At 28.9% G+C, this 20,675-nt stretch overlaps 2 protein-coding genes across 6 annotated transcripts in view; one reads left to right on the top strand and one right to left on the bottom strand.

The window, feature by feature from the left end:
* The window catches only part of LOC136795010 (cAMP-dependent protein kinase inhibitor beta-like), a gene marked incomplete in the record, with an annotated part of 17,114 nt that extends 4,741 nt beyond the window's left edge, over positions 1 to 12,373 (bottom strand). Inside the window, 3 exon segments of one of the 2 annotated variants that reach the window (XM_067047947.1) lie at positions 8,762 to 8,844; positions 11,708 to 11,758; positions 11,908 to 12,373. In XM_067047947.1, the coding sequence (XP_066904048.1) occupies positions 8,762 to 8,831 (70 nt within the window). 2 annotated transcript variants of the gene reach the window in all.
* Positions 12,374 to 12,400: 27 nt separating this feature from the next.
* Positions 12,401 to 20,675, top strand: part of LOC106681486 (rhomboid-related protein 4) — a 15,135-nt gene continuing 6,860 nt past the window's right edge. For 3 of the 4 annotated variants that reach the window (XR_010843592.1, XR_010843594.1, XR_010843593.1), the window contains exons 1-4: positions 12,401 to 12,626; positions 14,888 to 15,215; positions 16,566 to 16,799; positions 18,250 to 18,414. Coding sequence is in view for 1 of the 4 variants with exons in the window: in XM_067047945.1 (XP_066904046.1) it covers positions 12,501 to 12,626; positions 14,888 to 15,215; positions 16,566 to 16,799; positions 18,250 to 18,398 (837 nt within the window). In the remaining 3 variants the exon portion in view is untranslated. Of the gene's footprint in view, positions 12,627 to 14,887; positions 15,216 to 16,565; positions 16,800 to 18,249; positions 18,415 to 19,206; positions 19,332 to 20,675 lie in introns of those variants that run through there. The other variant, XM_067047945.1, reaches the window with a different exon arrangement.

Genomic DNA, 20,675 nt, shown 5'->3' with positions numbered 1-20,675 from the left:
AAAAAAAAAAAAAAAAAAAACTAAATATTTGAATATGCTAGTAACATAGAAGAAAAACAAACTGATAACTTTAAGTTGTTATTAACCTATTAGGTTATTAAATAAAGCTACATAATAACTAAATGCAATTACATTCCAATTTTAATATATTCTGGGTGTAAACTTAAAACTGTACTTTTGCTTCAGGATATATTGGAATTGAGTGCAGAATTGTTTTTAAAAATATTGCTCCAACTGATCCAGTGCTCGCTCAAAATCGTAACGGCTAATTCGTAAGAAATTCTGGAACTCTCCTAAACCTGAATAGGTATAGAATTAATAACTACATAATGGTTGAAATCTAATCATAACCTGCTCAATAACTAATGCATCTATAACATTTAGTAAAAACTAGCCTAACCATTAAAAAATGTTATTGAATTATTCTCACAATTTACACTTTCATAAGTAAATTCAGTACATATCCAGTTTTGTTTTATAGCAGTCACAATTTACATAAGTATATTCAGGACAATATCATAATTAGTTTCAGGAAATTGGCACAATTTACATAAATAGCTAAACGATTAGAAAAGGTAATATGCTAAACAATATTATGTTCTTAATCACTTCAGAGAGACTGATATCATAAATTGATGGCAATAACTCATAAATGGAATCTGATCCTAACTTGTAAATACTAATTAACAACATATCAAACTTTTTTCAAAAATAAATTCATGAATATGCCCATGAAGCCGATAAACTGAATATCACTATAAAAGCAAAACCCGTCTGCTGAACTGTAAATATGATTTCTGGTAACCTTAAAATCGTTCTTTTAATGCAGACAGCTGCATCTTTATTCAAATAGCAAAGCTTATTATAACTATATATATTTTTAACTTATGGAAAACATTACTAGAAATACTGCATATTGAACCTGTTACAAAAAAAAGCCATGATGATAAGTAATCTGTGCTAAAAGAGAAGTCAAAATATCTCATCTAAACATTTAAAATAAGCCATAAACTAAAATCAAAATTAACTAAAGTAAGCATATGCATAGACAGATAGCCATTAAAATAGCACTTGAAAATAGCAACTATATTAACTTCAAATATAGCCAGTCACCAATAACATTTTGTTGACAATAAATGCGCAAAGCAAAATGAGCCTTTACTCACTTTGGAATAATTTATATTCTAAAATTAGAATCTAAGTAAGAGAACTTATAATAAATAGAGATACAGCAAGTCAAATTAAAAATATAAGGACTTTTAGCTAGATCAATTAAACTTGCATGCAACCAGAATGCTAAAAATAAAAATTTGCCTAATTCTGTTGTTAAATAAGAAAAAAATCTTGTTTAAAAATTAAATTGTAGAACTTACAGTATTCCTATAACTAAAAATAAATTAAATTAAATGTTAAGTAATTAATAAACCTTTAATTAAAAAAACAAAACAATTAACAGCTGTGTCCACCCACTAGAGTACAAATGTGTCATTACAACTTAAATAAAAATTAATGAAAACTAAAATAGTAATTAATATTTTCTCATTAACGTCAGTTTTTATTGATGATTCTAAAGCTCTTCCAAAACAAAAAAAACAATGATATACCACTTCTATGATTTAATGAAGATATGGAAAGTAATTTATTCATGTATAATTCATTAAAAATAAAACTAACAATCTAAGATTTTATAAAGTCTTGTAGTTTTGGAATAAAGTATTTTAAAACAGTTAATTAAAGTATTGCCACAATTGAGAATATTCCAGTGAATAAGTGTTCTGTATCCCAGCAAACTCAACCTTAGAAAAAATAAGTTAGATTCACTAGAGCATTATAAAACTTATATCTTAGAAACGCAAGTGGTATGGAGATATTAAAATTTGAAATTACAATATTCAATTTATGGACAAAGTTAATCAAACTCTTTAAACTGTTTTTCAGGGAAATTAGAATTTTCAAATAAACCATTTTTTTCACTGCCACTGTATATTTAAAACAATGGTTTCCAACAGGTGGTCCACAAGATTCGTGTAAGTGGGCCGGGGTAAAGTTTCAGGAACACAAATTTAATGAGGAATTATTGTTAAATCTGCTTCATCGTTACCTTAAGCAACATAATTAATTATTAAATGTTTCCCAGAGAGCTACTTCCCTTTGGTCCAAGTAAGGAAGGGAGGGGTGGGCCGCGAATAGTTCAAATTCTGGGTTAGTGGGCTACAGATGGTCCAATATACTTTATTTCTCATAAAGTATATGTTGCTAAACCTTTAACATGGCTTACTCCCAAAGCTTTCCAAGGCCACAAACCACCTGCTGGGCTGGGAACCACAAACATCATATATCCTGGAAACCTCTAAAACCGTTTTTTAGGGGTTATAAAAAAGATATAAAACACACTGTTAAGGCATACGTAAACAAATATAGTGTATGAAATTAAGTAAAATTGATATAGTACCAAGCCGAAAAATCCCTGAAAATTTCAATCAAATCAGATTCAGGGTTCAAAAGATTATGTCAGAGTACAAATTTTACAACGGACAGATACAGAACCAAATTTGTACCTTGATCTTTAAACATAAAATGAGAGAGAAAATTTTGGATTGTGAGGACATATTTTTTTTTTTTTTTTTTTTAATTCCTGCATTAGAGTTCTACTACTGGGTAGTTTCTCTACATCCTGTATCATATCATTATGTCATTATGATCAAATTTACTGGTTGTATTTTTTTATACAGTTGTAAATATCAATAAATAAATAAAATAAAAAAAAAAATAAAAAATTCCTGCATGAACACAGAGCTTCCCAACCTTGGTAGCGAGGAAGCAAAAAAGTGATTTTGTGAATAAAATATAGAGTTTACATTAAAAATCAGTACCATATATTTCAAAAAGAAAAGTGGTAAAAGAACAAGGGTTTCCCATGAAAATGAATAATCACATTTTTTAAACAATAATATTGTTTTTGTGATTTTTTAAAAAAAAGGCCTTTTTGTAGAGAGTAACATATATGATTAAGGAGTGATCAAACAAAAAAGAGCAACCATTTAATGTTTTAATTTTAATAAGAAATATTTATTTAGTAGTAATCAGTCTTAACATTTTGATAATAAATTATTTTCAACATATAGCATTTTTCAGTATTATCAAATCTATTCAATGCTAAAACCAACATAAAACTCATTATATATATAATAAAAATTATTTTAGATACTTAAAAAACTTATTTATTTTTTTAATCAAAAAATATATTTATTCCCAAATAAATCTAAACATACTAATTAAGAAAGACAAGTACTTAAAAAAAAAATTAAAAATACAATAGCCTAAAATATCCAGTCTCTAGTCAGGCTACTATATTATAGATGAATCCGAAGTGAATAGTCAACAAAATATCACATATTATATAATATAACTTTAAAATCACTTTCCCAATATAATTAAATTACCAGTGACTACGAAAAGAAAAACAAAATTTTAATATTGCTACCTAAAAATCAACTACAGATAAATGATAATACTTTCTTACCCTAATTCAAAATCATTTTTTCACTTAACTGGAAAATTAACATAGTCCTCTCTAAGAAAAGTAAATTAAAACAAAACTTTAATTTAAACCTTAATATTATCTAAAAAGTCAACAACTGTTATTGTCAATTGATCAAGTTTTATTACCCTAATTCAACACTATATTTTCACTTAAATGGAAAACTTATACTAGCTACATAAACATCATGCATTTAGGACTAATGTTTAGAATAATTTTAAAAAAAGCTCTTCATAACAAACTATTTTAATAAAAATATTATAGTAAGTAATATTTTTATTAAATGAATATACCTTTACTTTTTATTTCAGCACTGCTAAAACAGAGTAACTAAAGGACTAAATGGTAAACATAAAAATAACAGAATATTACAAAAGAGAGATTATAATTAAGTACTGCACTTTACAACTAAAAATCATTTTGCTCAAGTTCATAAAGCTTCACCACTAAGCTGATAATTTTTAACATGCTGAATCTAAAGAGTTTTAAAAACTAACAATAGAAATAAATTAGAAATACAAAATGAATAACATACTCAAAATATTAATCTTCTACAAAGCATATTATAAAAAGAAATAAACATATTTTAGAAAAAATATTAGTTTTCTACCCAAATCAATAAAATCAATATGAATACATCATAGGTCTCCAAGTGAGACCCAAAAGAGAAAGAGAGGAGCATTCTAAACTAGACCTTCATGCCTATGCAGATCAGAAAGAAAAGATGTTCAATAGATCAAGACTCGCATGCTCTTTCTGTCAAGTTCAAAGCAGCGTATAATTCAGTGACGGAAACTGTCAAGGAAAAATCTTGACTGAGAGGGGTACTTCTCAAAAACCGTTAAGATTGACAAGATCATACATGAGCAACATTAAATTCTTGAAACAGAACAGAATTTAGATATAGCTAGAGTCAGTTCAATTAGCCCTTAAAAAAAAAAAAGACAAGCTTACTGAGATAAACAACTGGAAAAACTATATACAATCCATCTCCACCTCATGAATATTAAATTTTAAAAATGACATGAATAAATCAGATACACTTTTTTTTTGTTATGGTTTCTGATTAGTACTCAGGAAAGTTTGATCAATACTTATAATTAACACATGGAAGTGATAGTAATATGAATATTAGGCACTTAAGATGAGGAAGGCATGAAGTTCCAATCATGAATACAACAGAAGGCAAGAGAAAACCGTTTGGGAGACCAAAAACCAGATTGACATAAAGTAGTAGGTATATGTAAGAAAATAGACTGAGACATGACAGACTGGCCAAGAAGTAAAAAAAAGTTATTAAAATAATAATAACACAAAGAATTTTAGATACATATTTCATAAAATTAATGAAAAAAATATTAATTTTCTGACAAATATGCTGGTAAAAAAGTGCAAATTAACAAGTCTTTACTGGTAAAAATGCTGTTTACTGTTTCTCATAAAATTTAAATGAGACAAAGCTATTTCCAGACCACAAATATATAAAATATATTTTTTAAAAATTAGAATACTATTTTGGTTACCTAAGTTGGCAATAATTTAAATAAGAAGGTCAGGTATATTAAAAAAAAATTAGTTATAATGTTATAATAAAAATGGCAATTGTAAATAGTAATTTATTACAAATCACTCAGATTAATATTGATTCCATATCAGAATACAATCAAAAATTCCCATCCTAACTTTTTTCATATAAGAAAAACTTTTTTAATTCTCTTTTCCTGCATATTAAAAAAATATTTTTAAATAATCTTTCATAGATCAGGTGTTTTAATACTAAAAAAATAATAATTTAAATGAAAATCTAATTAGTCACAACTCTGTGAAAATGTTTTAAATAGCATAAAGCTCTTTTAATTAACAAGTTAGAACTAAGTTTGGATGCTTTAGGATGGACTTTTTAATGAAATAAAATCAGATAACAAAACAGTAATTCACATTTCGCAACCAGTTTGATTGAAAGTTACCAAAACCTTTATTTTTTAAATTGCAAAATAATTGATTTTTTATAAAATGATAGTGAAAATTATTTTCACTGCTTGGTGCACAGGCCTCAAACTTGAAGAAGACCTGCAGCGTGGATTGAAACGTTAGTTTCCAATACATAGTTTTTCTATTTAACACCTTTTTCAACCACCCACAGTAAACTAATAATTTTCGAGTAAGTTTTCTAAAATCATTTCAGTGTACATGTTTTTTTCGAGTTTGGGCTCAAAATGTTTTTATTGGGATGTATCAAAAAAATTTTAAAGATAAAAAGTTAGTATCCTTTCCATCATTTATACTACACTGTAAATAAATACTATTTATCACACACATTATAAAATAAAAAACCATTATCAAAAACTTTTGAAATAAAAAAGATTTATCCTATTATAAAACTTTTATACAGTCAAAATAAAAACAAAAAAACTTTTTTTTTATATCAGTTTGTTTCGGTTCCTGCATAAAACAAATTATTATTAATATTAAAATTAATTTGATTAGCTACAGAATAAATGATTGCATCCTGTCAATTAGGCCTCCAGAGACTAGTTGTCTAAAATAGACCCTGACAATGCTATTGGGGAGGGTATTAACCATTCACACTGGTGACGCTGGGGTTCATGGACTGCTGAATTCCTAAAAATTACATAAGTTGCTCTCATCTTCCCTGATAAGAACTGAAAAAAGAAGCACTTTTAAAGAGGCTGAGGGATGAAGACTGATAGAGTGATAGGCATCTAATATGTGGGGCCTCTAACATATCAAAGATATGAAAACGGGATTCTTATCATGTGCATTACTGGAGTCTCAAAAAATTAGATGCTATCTAAAGGTTGCTCACAACACCTAACATCTAGAATGTCTAAACTGAATCAGGGGTGGCCAACCCAAATGATCTTGCAGGCCACTTTGGAAATGCATCATAACTCAATGGTCCGCAAATAAAATTATATATCCCCTTATTAGATTTAGACCTACCATAGACATTTTTTAGGAGTGAAAAATTTAAACAAATGTTTAGTTATTATTGTGTTCACTATTATTCTTACACGTAAACATAGATGATATAATAATAACAATAAAAATTATTTTAAAATCAAAGTTAATTTTTGAATATATGGATGCATAAAAAAATGTATTGTTTTACTCCTTTGGCCATTATAAAATAAATATATTCTGTAAAAGTGTAATAAATCTCGTGAGCCAGAAAAATGTTCAAGGGAAATCACGGGTTGGCCACCCCTTGTCTAAATGAATCACGGGCGGACAATGTGATGAATCATCTTAACAGCGAAAATATTTGCCCAAATACCTCTAACAGGAATCTTTACGGGTGGAACTAAGAGTTAAATAAGTAAAGAATTCTTTGCTCATTTAAATAACTGGAAGTTTATTCAACGCAGCAAAAATTTGACAAGTTGATGAGATACTTATAAGAAAAAAACTCATATAGAGTATCACATATCTGTCCATAAAACTATAAGAATAGGTTGGAGATAGTTTCATCCAGAGGTCAACTATGTTCCAGCTGCATACAGGATCAATAAAATCCCCTCAAAATAGGGCAAAGTTTGGTTACTGGAGTTCCTAAAATAAGGATATAACTATATCAACAATGAAAGTGACGAGATCCTACTTCTTCAACAGTGTATTGCTTGAGCAAAAGGAAATCTTTCCCTCACTAAACAATTACAGAAGTGACAAAGAAAAGCCAATATAATTAGTATGATTGGTCAAATTGAAGGGACTATCAGTCATAACTCATCATCAGTCACTATTTAAATCATCTGGCACTGATAGCATCTTTACTACACTGCTTCAGAAAGGCCTACCAGTGATGAGAGCATACATACTAAAACTCTTTATTGGTAGCATAGCACTTCATACAAGATACATTCCAAATAGATGGAGGATCTCCAAGGTGTGATACATGCTCATATTGAAGGAAAGAATCCTATGAAGATTCAATCATTCAGGCCAATATGTCCAACATCCTCTCTGATGAAAATATTGGAAAAGATTGTAGACATGCATATTATAGAACAAGAATTGCTTGTGCTATCTATTAAAATAAGTTTGCATACCAAGCAGCAAGTACTGTGAAATTGTAATGCATAACTTAGTCTCAAGGATTGAAAAATCACTATATCATAGAGAAATTATAATAGGCATCTTCACTAATATTGAAGGTGCATTTGATAAAACTTAATTTTATAATGTTATAATTAACCTGCTAAGAAACAGAATCAAAACCAAGGACTAGGACACTCCAACTATGGATTAGTCTCAAAGGCAACTGCCCACAGGGTGGTATAATATACTATCTCTGCTTCTGTGCTCTCTGGTGGTTGACACTCAACTGTCAATCCTAAATGATACAAGCCTTTACAAACTAGGACATATAGATGATATCACTATCCTGATTGGAGGAAAGTATCCTAATATATTTTCAGTTTTACACTCAATATTAGCTGACATGCTGATAAATACTCCAAAGACAATGGTCTGAACACGGTAAACTGGTAAGAACAATGGCATATATTATAAAATATAGATATCCAACCATTCCAGAAAAAATATGGATAGCCAACAATCAATTACATAGTAGGATTTCGAAAACTCATGGGGAGTTTTATAAGTAATTAATAATGTACAATTAAAACCTGCCAATGATTTTTGTTCATTAAAGATCATAGTTATATCTGTTTATAAGCTTAAAGAAAAAAAAGCAATTAAAAAATACAAATTTTGGAAAAGGGGACCATATTATTAGAAAAGAGATAAAGATTTCATTTAAAACTGAAGATCTGCGAAGCAAGTCAGGTAAATAGTTTATACACTCTAATACTTCTCATATAATTTCGTTAAAAATGTAATATAATTGCACTTAATGCAAAAATTATTTTTGAAAAGATCAAATACTGTTGAATAGGAAGTTATAAAAAAAAATTGTAAGTAAATAGATACAATAATACGTAGCCTCCTATATCTATTATGAAACCTAATGCTTCATTTTTAAAAAAATTGAAAAAAAAAAAACTATTAGTATCAATTACAAATTGGATTAAGATACTCAGAATTAGAGAAAAAACAAAAGAAAAGAAAAGTTCATACCATGCAAAGTGAGAAGGTTATTAGAATGTATAAGGGAAATAAGATTCATGCATTTCAAAATCATTTGGGTGAACCAAACCCAGTACCTCTAGCTTCACCTTCCACCTCTTTCATCAATACCTGATTTTTTTGTAAAACGTTGTTTTTGTCGCTTATGGCGCCGCGGGGCGCCACTCGTTGGTTTTGTCATCACTCACTCTCACCTAAGTATATACAATAGGTTAAAATCGAGAACTCCAAAATTTAAGGGCATAATCAAAATCTTAATTAGTTGTGTACGAACTAAAGCCATTGGGAAAATTACAATATCAATTTTTAACACATAGACTACCATTAAATTAGGGAAAATAAGTTCCTTAACAGAAAAATAAGAAAAAAATCACAATTGGAAACTCTACTAAACCCAGACTTCAAAAACTACTATGTAGTATCTAAGCAATAGTTTGTATCCTGTTCAAGATGAAAATAAAATTATTCATGAATTGTTCATTTGTAGTCATTGTTATTAATCAATTCAATTTTCTTGTTGATAAGTAAACTGTTATAAAAACACCTTTTCATTTTATTTATTTTTTTTTAATTGAAAACTAATAAAAGAAATATTCATAACGAAAAAAAAAAAAAATGGTGTATATGACATAAACTGAAGGTTGATACATCAAAAAACCTGTTAATTTTTAGAGAAATAATATAGAAAAGTGAACGAGAAAACCAATTGCTAGTCACTACATCCTATAATGAACTGCCATATTTCCCAACTAAAAATAGCAGCATTATTTTAAATGAGACCCACCTTTCATCTACGGCATTATCTATTCACAGATGATAGATGGGTCAATAACACATCGAAAGCACTGTACATGGAAAGCCTAAAGTGCCCAAGTGTGTATGAATGTACATGGAGATGACCTTCTTAAGAAAGGAATTACCCGCCACTAAAGGAGGAGAAATTTTTGTTCTCATAACTTTCTCTTCTTCCTATTCATAAATATCAAATAACACTATGAACCGACTTATTTATGATATAGATTATATTAGGTGGTATTATATTATAAATTAGATTTTATTATATTATAGCAAATATAGAAATGAACATAGTCTCTATTCTATCTCCTCTATAGAATACTTCAACTATACAGATACATTGGCATACAATGATAAGTTTTACTTATCAGTAACTTTTCTTCTCTGACCTTCCCTACCCAACGAACTTCTCCTTAAAATATAAATGAACATTATAAATTATTGCAGGCATACCAACCTCCATGTTGTAGTGACACTTATAAAATAGTAAGTGCTATTGAACACTCTTGGCTACTTTGAACATTCAATATACAATGTAATCGATAAGATCTTAATCCACCTAACTTCTCAGCACAGCTATTGCGAAGTAGTACAAAAATATTTGTTATCATAAGGGGTTCCAAGAATTGAAACAAAAATAATAAATAACCATCACTAAGTAATTGATCAGTCACACAAAACAAAATTAAATAATCTATGAATATGACTTCAAGACACCAACCAACTACTCTTAATAAATTAATTGAAATCAACTAAAAATTTAATCTGTGGTAGATGTCAATCAATAAACCAACTACCTAACAGTTACATAGCAAGTGTTTATTATAAATAACAGTCCATTTTTTTCTAGAAGATAGTATAAAAAAAATAATAACTATGAAAGGTCTTAATTCTTTTTTTTTTTTTTTTGGCTTGTACACAAAACTATTAACATGCAAGATAATAATTGCTGAAAATAACACAATAAAAAGGCTATAGCAAATAATGTAAGATTCGTTAAAGTTTGTACCCTTAAGTCAAAGACTAAAAGGCCATTACTGAAACTTTGAAACATACGAACTTAAAAGCAAAAATATCTCAAACAACTGAAATGACACCAGTATCTATAAAGACCAAAGCTCATAGCTAAATAGTTTATTAGCCAGAGTAAAAAGTCAAAATTATAAAATCTACTTAGAGTATTCTTCACTCAAATATACATGACAGCTTAACATTAAAAATTAAATAAAGTAATACAAAAATTAGGATTAAAAATTGATGTGCATTTATTATAACAATGTAACAAAAACTTTAAGTGAAAAAAATAGTAATAGAATATTAATTTTAACAATATAGGGATAGTTAACCCTCATACCATAAAGAAAAAAAAGAGTATTGACAATGAAAACACTTCATAATTAAAAATCTACCCACATATCATTAATTCACAAGAACATATCAAATATATGTATAACCAAAAATAATTTCAAAAATGCTTCTTAGCATGTTCCTAAACATTAATACATCTCAGTAAGATGAGACAATTTTTTTAAATAAATGTTAATTACCACTAACTTGCAAACTTACTGTTAAACATAAGGGTTTTTATTTTAAGAATGCAAAGAAACTAAGGCAATAAATAATAATGTTGTGAGAAACATTAAATTTAATTTAAAAGGTGTATCTAGTTCATAGATCATTTCTATTTTAGAAAATACAGCCCAAGGAAGCAAACCAACAGTTAAATGTATTTCTGGAATAAAAAAACAGACTGAATCAAACAAAATAATCAATAACTTAAAGAAAAATACAACAAATTAAACATAACTCCAACCTAATTTAAACAGTAAATATAAGTATTAAATGAGTCATTTTGCAGCATTTACCATGCAAATATTTTTTAATTAACTGGATGAAATGTAAAAAAATTAAAATAAAAGAAACTAAAATAATTTAAAATTGGAGTGCCTTGTCTATTAAATGCAGGCATGTGCGACCTACAAGAACAATCTCCATGCGAAATCCTCAATTCTTGTAAAAACAAAACTATTGTAAACCGATAAATAGACATAACATTATAAATGGGTAAATCAGAGAACACATCATGCAATTTTGAAGTAAAACAAGCCCTAAACAGGAATGAGCCCATTCGAATGAACAAAATCATAAAACTACACATTACTGCCACAGATAAACTATAAAATATAATGAATCACAATACATTCTTCAAAACTTAAATTTAATTATACAATAAACTTCACATTACAATGGTGAAATTATTACCTCAATTCAATCAAGGAATCATTTTTGTTGTATCCAATAAGTGCAGCATACCTGAAATATTTCAAATCTATTGAGACTGAGTTAATCTGCTGAGAAAAAAAAATCCGAATGAAATTGAATAATCAACTTGGTTTTATTGAAGTTGACAAACATAAACATGAATCAATAAAAATATAAAATAAAACTCTTAGATTTATAACCTTTCAAAATAACCAAATCATCTTTCTTCAATTTGATCTTCCAATACTACTTCACACTTTACTAATACTTATTAAAATCAGAAGAAGAAACCTACTTGTTTGAAATCCTCTAAAAAGAACACTGAACACTGGGAAACATAACTGATTGAGTTAGCCCTAAAATTAAGTATCATAATACCGGCAGTTAACAATATATCCCTGCTGTAACATCACTGAAAACTAAACGTTTTGTAAACATTAACTACTCATTACAAAAAAAAAATAAGATATGATAAAGAAAAGCAAATAGTAGGTGACATTATTTTGTATAGGTCAAGTTCAGTTATTCTTTTATGAATAGCCCTGAGCAGTTTTATTTCACTGCATTAGTATGAAATTAATAGATAATTAGCAGTTAATTTAAAAATATGTTTTAAATAGTATTAAAGATTTAAATTAAATATTTATGCTGTTAAAGGATTTATCTAGTTGCTCTAATTTCTGCTATGTGAGAGGTAATTTTTGGTTATACGACGTTATAGAGTTTGAATTGGGATTTTACTAAAATTGTTAGTACACTTTTGATATTTAATGTTTTTTTATAATTTTATTCAATGATGCCTAGACACCAGAGAAGAAGTCGTATATTTGAGATTGGAGTGCTTATGCTGATTTCTGAATTGTTTAGTATTGGGTATGATACAATACCCCCTGTTACATTAATATCTATTATCGGACAGGTAAATTTCTATCAAAACTATTTTTTATTGCAAGAAAAATTATAACATTCCTTTATCTTTAATAATATGTAAAATTAAAGTAAAAAGATCTAAATCATCCTACTTTCTTCATGTTCTTGCATCATTTTTTCCAAATTTTTCCGAGAAACTCTTGGTCTCCATTTAGGCAGTTCTTTTCTATTTCTCTTTGTACTTGGAGTAATATCACAATAGTTAAAAAGTATGCTTGTCTACTTATTGATAGCTAACCCAACCTCACTAACAGTTCAGCTTTCTGAATAAATGATAGAAGAAACTGAAGATTAAACAAATTTTATCATAGACTAATAACAAACAAAAATACAAGTTTCTAAGTTAATTTGTGCTTGTAAAAGGACCCTCATGCTGGCAAAAATGTCATTCAAAATATTTAGCTAAATTTTTGGACGAATATTAAATGATCTTGAAGGAATAAAAATATTTAATACCTTTTTTTTAAGAATATTTCTCCTCATACTTTTGATATATATGCACAAAAATCACATTTCCTAAAGTTTTATCAGTGTGAGGACCCTTTAAGGTCCCACAGGTTGCTGTCAAAGTGTCTAAATTCATAATTTACTTTAAACTTATGGACAGATAGTTAATAGTACTCCCAATTTTCAAGGGTTAGCAACTAACTACTACTAACCATCACCTTAGTCTAATACAGGGATAGGGATGGCAGTGATTGGAAAAATAACTGCTTATCATATGGAAATATACAATGTTCAGTTTTGTTTTTGTCTTCGAGGGAAAAATTTGTTTGGTATTCAAATAAATGGTATTTAGTTCTTTTGAATTTAGCTTTAAAATAATAAATAAAGTAAATTTTCATGTAGAAAAAGTAATTTTTACTTTTTTTAAAAAAATGTAGAGATATTTTTATATTCATTAAGTTGGTGGGATTATTGAAATGTGTAATTTGTTGTGATTAAGAAACCATAAACATTATATTTTATATATGAATATAAAGGGAAAATTTAAACAATTAGATTATTAGGCTTTCTATAGCTGAGGGAGTTAGGACTTAGGTTTTTACTGCAGCAGCGCCGGTTTGGATCAGGTCTGAGGGGGTTCAACTTTTATTTCTGTGTTGGTCCCAGGAAATGAAAACTTCACTCCCCAATATGGTTGGAATATGATGGGATGGCCAAGTTCTATTCTGTGGGTGCACCAATAAAATAAATTGTGTCCGTCCAGTCCTCGTTCATTATGTTTAATTTAAATAACAATCTATATCTATATGGTGAACGTAATTAAAGACAGTCAATTATTGAACTATCAAGTGTGGTTGAGATATCACACAGGCTTTGAAGATAAAAATAAGTCAGTCTTTATTGGACCATAGAATCTGTAATAGTTCAGTGACAAATAAAAGTTTCAGTTTATTGCAGTCCATTTTTAAATGTCTGTTCAACAGTCCTTAAAATATACAACTCTTCAGTTTTTAAAGTGCACAAGTCAAGTGTAAGTAACCCTGGGTTTATATAATAATAATAAAATAAATATCATTTTTTAAATTAAATTCACAATTTTTTCAAGTGAGTAGTTGTTAAATATTGCAAAGGATATACTTGAGATAATATCATGTATTCTAACCTTTATTTATTTGTGTTTGTAATGTTCCTGATAATAAAAAATTTGTTTTATAAATTATTTTATGTTAATGTGGAAAATGTATATAATTACACTCATTTCTCCAGAAAATTAACCTCCCACCATGGTTAGAATAGGTTACCTCTAGGTAATCCACCCACCTTATGTCAGAAATGACTAGGAAGAGGGTCATAAAAAAAAAAAAAAAATCTAACTGATAAATGAAAAGTTTTATAAAACTAAAAGGTAGGTATATGTTCAGAATGATAGAGCATTGTTTTTGCTAGCCAGATTTATCGGAAGTAATTTATTGTCCAATGGCCTCTGAAAATTAAGAATAAAAACTACCCATTCAATACTTACATTAATGACAAATTCTTTTTCAAAGCCAGTTTTTTTTACCCGATGAGTTGGATTATTTTAAATGGAATGTTTAAAACAGAAGCAATAAAAAAATGGACAAAATTGATTAATAAAAATACTGTCATTTGTTAGGCTGGTATTTGAATTGCCCTGGAATAATGAAAGTAGTGACATAATCTAGTTAATCTTCATTTTTATTAATACATGTTTATTGATGGAATATTCTGCAACTGAATGTGTTTATTTCCATTTGTATTTATAAATAATACTTTAATTTTCAGGTCTTACTCTATGTCGGTATCATTGATGTCCCTTGGAGTAAATGGGATGTTTGCATAAGTGGACATAAAATATGGAATAAGCAAGATTTCAGACCTCTCATTTTATCTACAATTGAACATGCTGATGATATGCACCTTTATTATAATATGATATCATACTTAGTTAAAGGTAGAAGTTTGGAGAATAAATATGGATCTTCAAATTTTGCTCTTATATTGACTATAATTTCACTAATGACATCTGGATTGTATGTAATATTGGCAGTTGTTGGATCTATACTACTCGGAAATAATGCTATTATGTCTAGTTGTGCAATAGGGTTTTCTGGTAAAGTTTTTTTATTAAATTTCTCTCCCTTTCAAAAAATCACATCTAGACATTTTAAATTTTATGGGAATAGAAGGTTTTATACTGCATAAAAACGAGCTAATACGTTTGAAATTAACAAAATATTAATACTGAATATACAGTTAATTAAAATAAAAAGTTTCTTTTCAGAAATTAAATAAAAATTTATTTGTTTTCTCTTTGAACAAAGTTCAAATTTTATGTTTTTAATTTAATTTGAAGTATTACCTTCTCCTGCTGCAATAACTGCTTCCATCCTTCTTTGGAATACTCATATAAATTCTTTAATCAAATCTTATGTCAGTCAATTCCTTCTATACAATATCTTTTTTAAGTCAGCATTTTTAAGTGTAGTAGGAAGAGAAACCTGCTAACAAATGCTGAATGATCCAGATTTCTTGCTGGCCACCCTTGGTTACGTATACCTGATGTGTTCAACTAATCAGAAACTTGTTGTATTTGGCCAAGCACAACCAATGATTCAGTACATTTTGAGATATTTAAGGCACTACATGATATTTTAAAATCATATGCATACCCCGTGAAGCATTCAAGATCCCACCTTGGATTGGTACCAACTTGGTGCATGCCACCACTGAGCGTAGAGCGTAGAGCACCCTCCAAACCCCACAGTTTTTGACATGCAGTACTGACTTTATCGTTCTTCAGGTTTTTTCCCGACTCTTTAAGTTAAGGACAACTCTCGTCCAGTATGTGATTCCATCTCTCTTTAATCCAAAATTGGTTTTCTCTGAGCAATCTTAGTATTGGTGTTCTGCAGTAAAAAGTGATGTTTACTGGTCTTCTTGAGCTAAGATTTAATTAACTCTCTCTGTCTCCTGACTTTTGATTCTGAGATTGATATCCCTCAGATACTAGCAACCAACTTTCTAGTATCAGAAGCTTTTATATTGAGTTTAATGAGTACTTACATTTTAGTGAAATGGTCACCAATGGGATTGGTCTCTCTGTGGCCTTTTATAACCCTTGAAATAGTAGGGTAATGAAAACTAAGAGAATCACCCATGTAAATGACTTCCCATGATTCCCACATGAATAAAACACATAATAAAGGAGGAAAGACAGAATATGATTTAAAGAGCAAACAAAGTAAAAATTGACTGAAGATGGAATTGAAAACGATCTAGAAAATCGGAAAATGTTGAGTAATAATTATAACTCTCATAATGAATCATATTATTATAAATGATGAGTCATGCTCCGAAACTAAAAGAAAATCATAAGATTCATATGTGTTGTGATTTTTTGATAGGGAGTACGTATTACTTCTTTGTTTTACAATGTATTGATCAATAAAATTTGTTTTAGGTGTTATTTTTGCTTTGAAATTTATTACTACACATGAAGACTCTGAAGGTTTCAGGTACATCCAAGGAATTCGTGTTCCTACAAAATATGCAACATGGGTAGAATTGATAGCTATTCATATCCTTGTGCCCAATGCATCATTCATGGGACATTTTGCAGGAGTTTTAGCTGGGATTTTGTATACTAAAACATTTTTAGGGACTATCATAGATGCACTAGCATACCGAATAACTGGTAGGTTAATAATTTTATGATGTCCTTAAGAATTTAGGATTATATTTATTTGCTAAAATTATTGAATTCTGTGGTCTTTTGGTTTCCCATTTCCTTCTCATGAGACACCAAAACTGAGTATTGATTAATTGATAAGAGTTGCCACCAGCTATCCATAATTGGATATTACTAAAGATCAATTGTGTGATGAAAGCTTATTGTTAAATCTAATCCCCATCATGGTAACATAATCTTCTCTTGATCTTAATATCTGTTGCTAGAGATGGTTTAGAATGTTTTTATTAATATAAGTAAACACAGTGTCATCTTTCTATTCTATGCTAAAGATTGTTAATTCATAGTTGTGGTTTTCTTAAAGCCATGAGAAAGTGCAAATGCTATTACTACATTTTGAAATATTTTTACAAGTTTAGGAAGATGTGAACCATCAACTTCTGCTTGCTAAGCTCTCTTGCAAAATAAAGAAGGTCCTTTTCAGCATAGATTTGGTAGGTGATAGTTCTAATTGTTAAGAAGATTATATCATGGATAATAACTAATAAGAATGTCGAAAGCATAATATTAATGTTTACAATGTTACAAGTAATCGCTCTGGATCAGTAAAGTAGGTTATTTCACATCTCTCACTGTCCTATTTATCATATAGCAAAATCAACAGAGAAAATGCTTAAGCAAGCTATTGTAACACTAACGACAAAATTAGAAAGCGGAAGTGATCTGCCTTATGATTATTATCTAAGGTCTTCAATAGCTTCTTGTATTTCTTTTATCAAGATAATTGTCTTCTTCCCATTTTATTGTTTTTCAATGGACTCATATCCTTCAACCTAACCGTAATTTTCACTGTTCTTTGTAATGTTCACCAACCTTTGTAACAACTTGTAGTGAATTTTTCTGTTGGAATATTTTATGATTTATTTTAGTTTCTATTTACTTCTAATGTCCCAGAGAAGAGATTTTATTTGCCAAGAATCATTTCTTCTTCCAAAACTTTCCCTTTTTTCTTTTTACTGTTAAATCTCTCCTTTTGGACACCTCTCTCCAACAGACCCCTAGGCTATAAACAAAGTTTGGATACCCTGTCCTCTAGTTGAAGTATCTCACTTCTATTGTATACCTCTTTCTAAACATCTGCATTCACAGGTCATAAGTTGTTAGTATAATTTTTCCTTCACCTTTTTTGAAAGTAATCAGTTAGTTTAAAAATTTATGGTAATCATTTTTTGAATCGATTGTTTAAAATTTAAAGTTAGAACATCAATCAAATTGCGAATTTTTAAAACCAATTATAATAACTCCAAACTAGAGAAAGTGATATAACACATAACCTTTCTGATTTCCAGAGTTTGGATCCCTAGTTTTAGATTATGTTAATTGATTGTTAATCATATATATATAATGTGAACCATTTTTATTTGATGGTTAGGAATTGATTATTTATATGTTTAAGGAAATCGAATCTACCATGGCAACCAGCCACGTTATAGATCCAGAAGTCATCAATACCAGTACAATAGTAATTTTTATAGCACAAGAAATACCTTTTTCAGTAACCTTTTTGGAGAACCTTTTGGAGGTTATAGATCTTATTATGATTGAGAAGACCAATTTAAAGGTGACTGCACATATAAACTCTTTTTAAATTTTTTCTTTATTTTGTATTATATTTATGTACTTCGTGATTAGTATATTAATTTGTGACAACCTTCTTTCTGCCATTTTAATTTTGTTAGAACGGTAATATTTATGGCCTACTAAATTTATTTGAAGCTAATGAGTAATATGATTTTATTTCCTAGCCGATTTGATCATATGCTCACAATGATGGTTATGTCCTTCTTAGAATTGTTATGTATATATGTGTATAAAGGTTATTTATATTTTTGTAAATCTATAAACAGGCAAACCTCAACTTTCACACAATTAATTATTTTGCACATTTTTAAAAATTCAACTTCAAATTCCTTTTCTTGCTAAATACAAAAAAAAAAAAATTGCTTCTATATCAAACGCTCATACTACTATATCATGAATAGAATAGTGGTAGCTGGTTAATCTCATAAAAAAAAAAAATGTTTTGATGTGTTGTGTTTAACCAATTTATTTGATTGTGTTTTAATATGTTATGTTGTGTTTTGCCAATTGATTTATTTATGCCTAAAACTTTCATTCCCATAAATTAATAAACATGAGTGGGAAGCGGACTTACTAGTTGGCTGAATAGAGCCTGAATGTGCTCTTTATTAAAAAAAAAAAAACTAAATTATTTTTGTTTTATTCTCAGTTCATCCATTCTTTTGTTGTGCACTGAAATTCTAGTCTACCCCTAAAAACTAATAACAAAAATATTAGTTTAAAAGAAGGTGTTTTTTTTTAAATTATAATTAAACCATACAGGGTGTTTCAGGATTAAGTGGCCAAACTATGAATTAAGGATCTCAAAACTTGAAAAAAATTTCCTCTGAAGATATGCCTGCAAACACTTTGTTTAGGAGATATTCACACCTAAAGATTTGTATTATTATGAATTATTTACGTTATATAAAATAAATAAAACCTATTTATTTTTTCTAACTACTTTATTAATTAAATTTAAACATTAAGATTCACATTAAATGTTGTTCAAAGTGAAAGTATGTCCGCAAACGCTTTGTGTAGGAGATGGATTAGATAGAATACTAATATGCCCTTTTTCCCTAACTGTATAAAAAACTGTCAATAACATTTATCAGTTTGTAAGAGGCTTTCGCAGAGCTGTAAGAGCTTTCAGTTTATACTAATGGTGAATATGCCGATATTGTGTTTGTGTGCGGTTTTTGCAATGCTAATGCTGCCCGTCGTGAATATGCCAGGCGAATTCCGAATAGATAACCAAACAAATCTATCTTTAGCTCCACGTTTCAATGTCTTAGAGAAACTGGTACATTTGCTATAATACCAGGTGCTGATTGTATTTTTGCCCATTTATGAAATGAAGAAAGGAGTGTGACCATATTACAATATTTCAAAGATAATCCATCTGGCAGTGTACGAAGGGCTGGAGCAGAATTAAATATTATGTCAACTACAGTATGGAGAACTCTCATTGCAGATGGACTTCACCCATATTATTTTCAATAGGTACAAAATTAATTATCACTAGATTTTTGGCCAAGAAGACATTTTTCAGATTGGTACTTAAACAAGTTGGGCATAATTCACAATTTTCAGGAAGCATTCTCTGGACAGATGAAGCTACTTCACAGGAAGAGGTATCTTCAATCAGAAAAATAATCACCTCTGGTTACAGGAAAATCCCCATGCAATTCCTGAGCATAATTTTTAGTGCAATGTGTGGTTAAGGATAATAGATAATATTTTAATAGATCCGCATTTCTTGCCACCTCGACTCAATGTGGACACGTTTCTGGAATTTCTTAATGATGATTACTATGATTTAGTTGAACATATTCCACTACAACTGAGAAGAGACATGTGGCTTCAATTAGATGGTTGTCCTGCACATTGAGGAAGAGGTCCACGACAATGGCTAAATGTTAATTATCACAATCAATGGATTGGCCTGCACGCTCTCCAGACCTGACACCACTGGATTTTTTTGTTTGGGGTGACATTAAACAAAAATTCTATGCAAAGCCGGACAATGATCTTAATTCCTTTCGAAGAGTGATAATTGAATCTTGTGAAACAATAACACTGAATGTGAATATCTCCTAAACAAAACGTTTGCGAATATACCTTCAAAGGAAATTTTTTCTTGTTTTGAGGTCCTTAATTTATATTTTCAGTTTAGCCACTTATCCCTGAATCATACTGTATAACTGATAATAAGGAATATATAATGGAAGATTAATAGTTTACCACATGTAATAGATT

The sequence above is a fragment of the Halyomorpha halys genome, unplaced genomic scaffold (genome assembly GCF_000696795.3).
Source record: "Halyomorpha halys isolate HHAL.00 unplaced genomic scaffold, Hhal_1.1 Scaffold343.1, whole genome shotgun sequence".
NCBI classification, from domain to species: Eukaryota; Metazoa; Arthropoda; class Insecta; order Hemiptera; family Pentatomidae; genus Halyomorpha; species Halyomorpha halys.
Note: the sequence above shows the minus strand (reverse complement) of the source record. Positions and strands in the feature narration are given on the sequence as shown.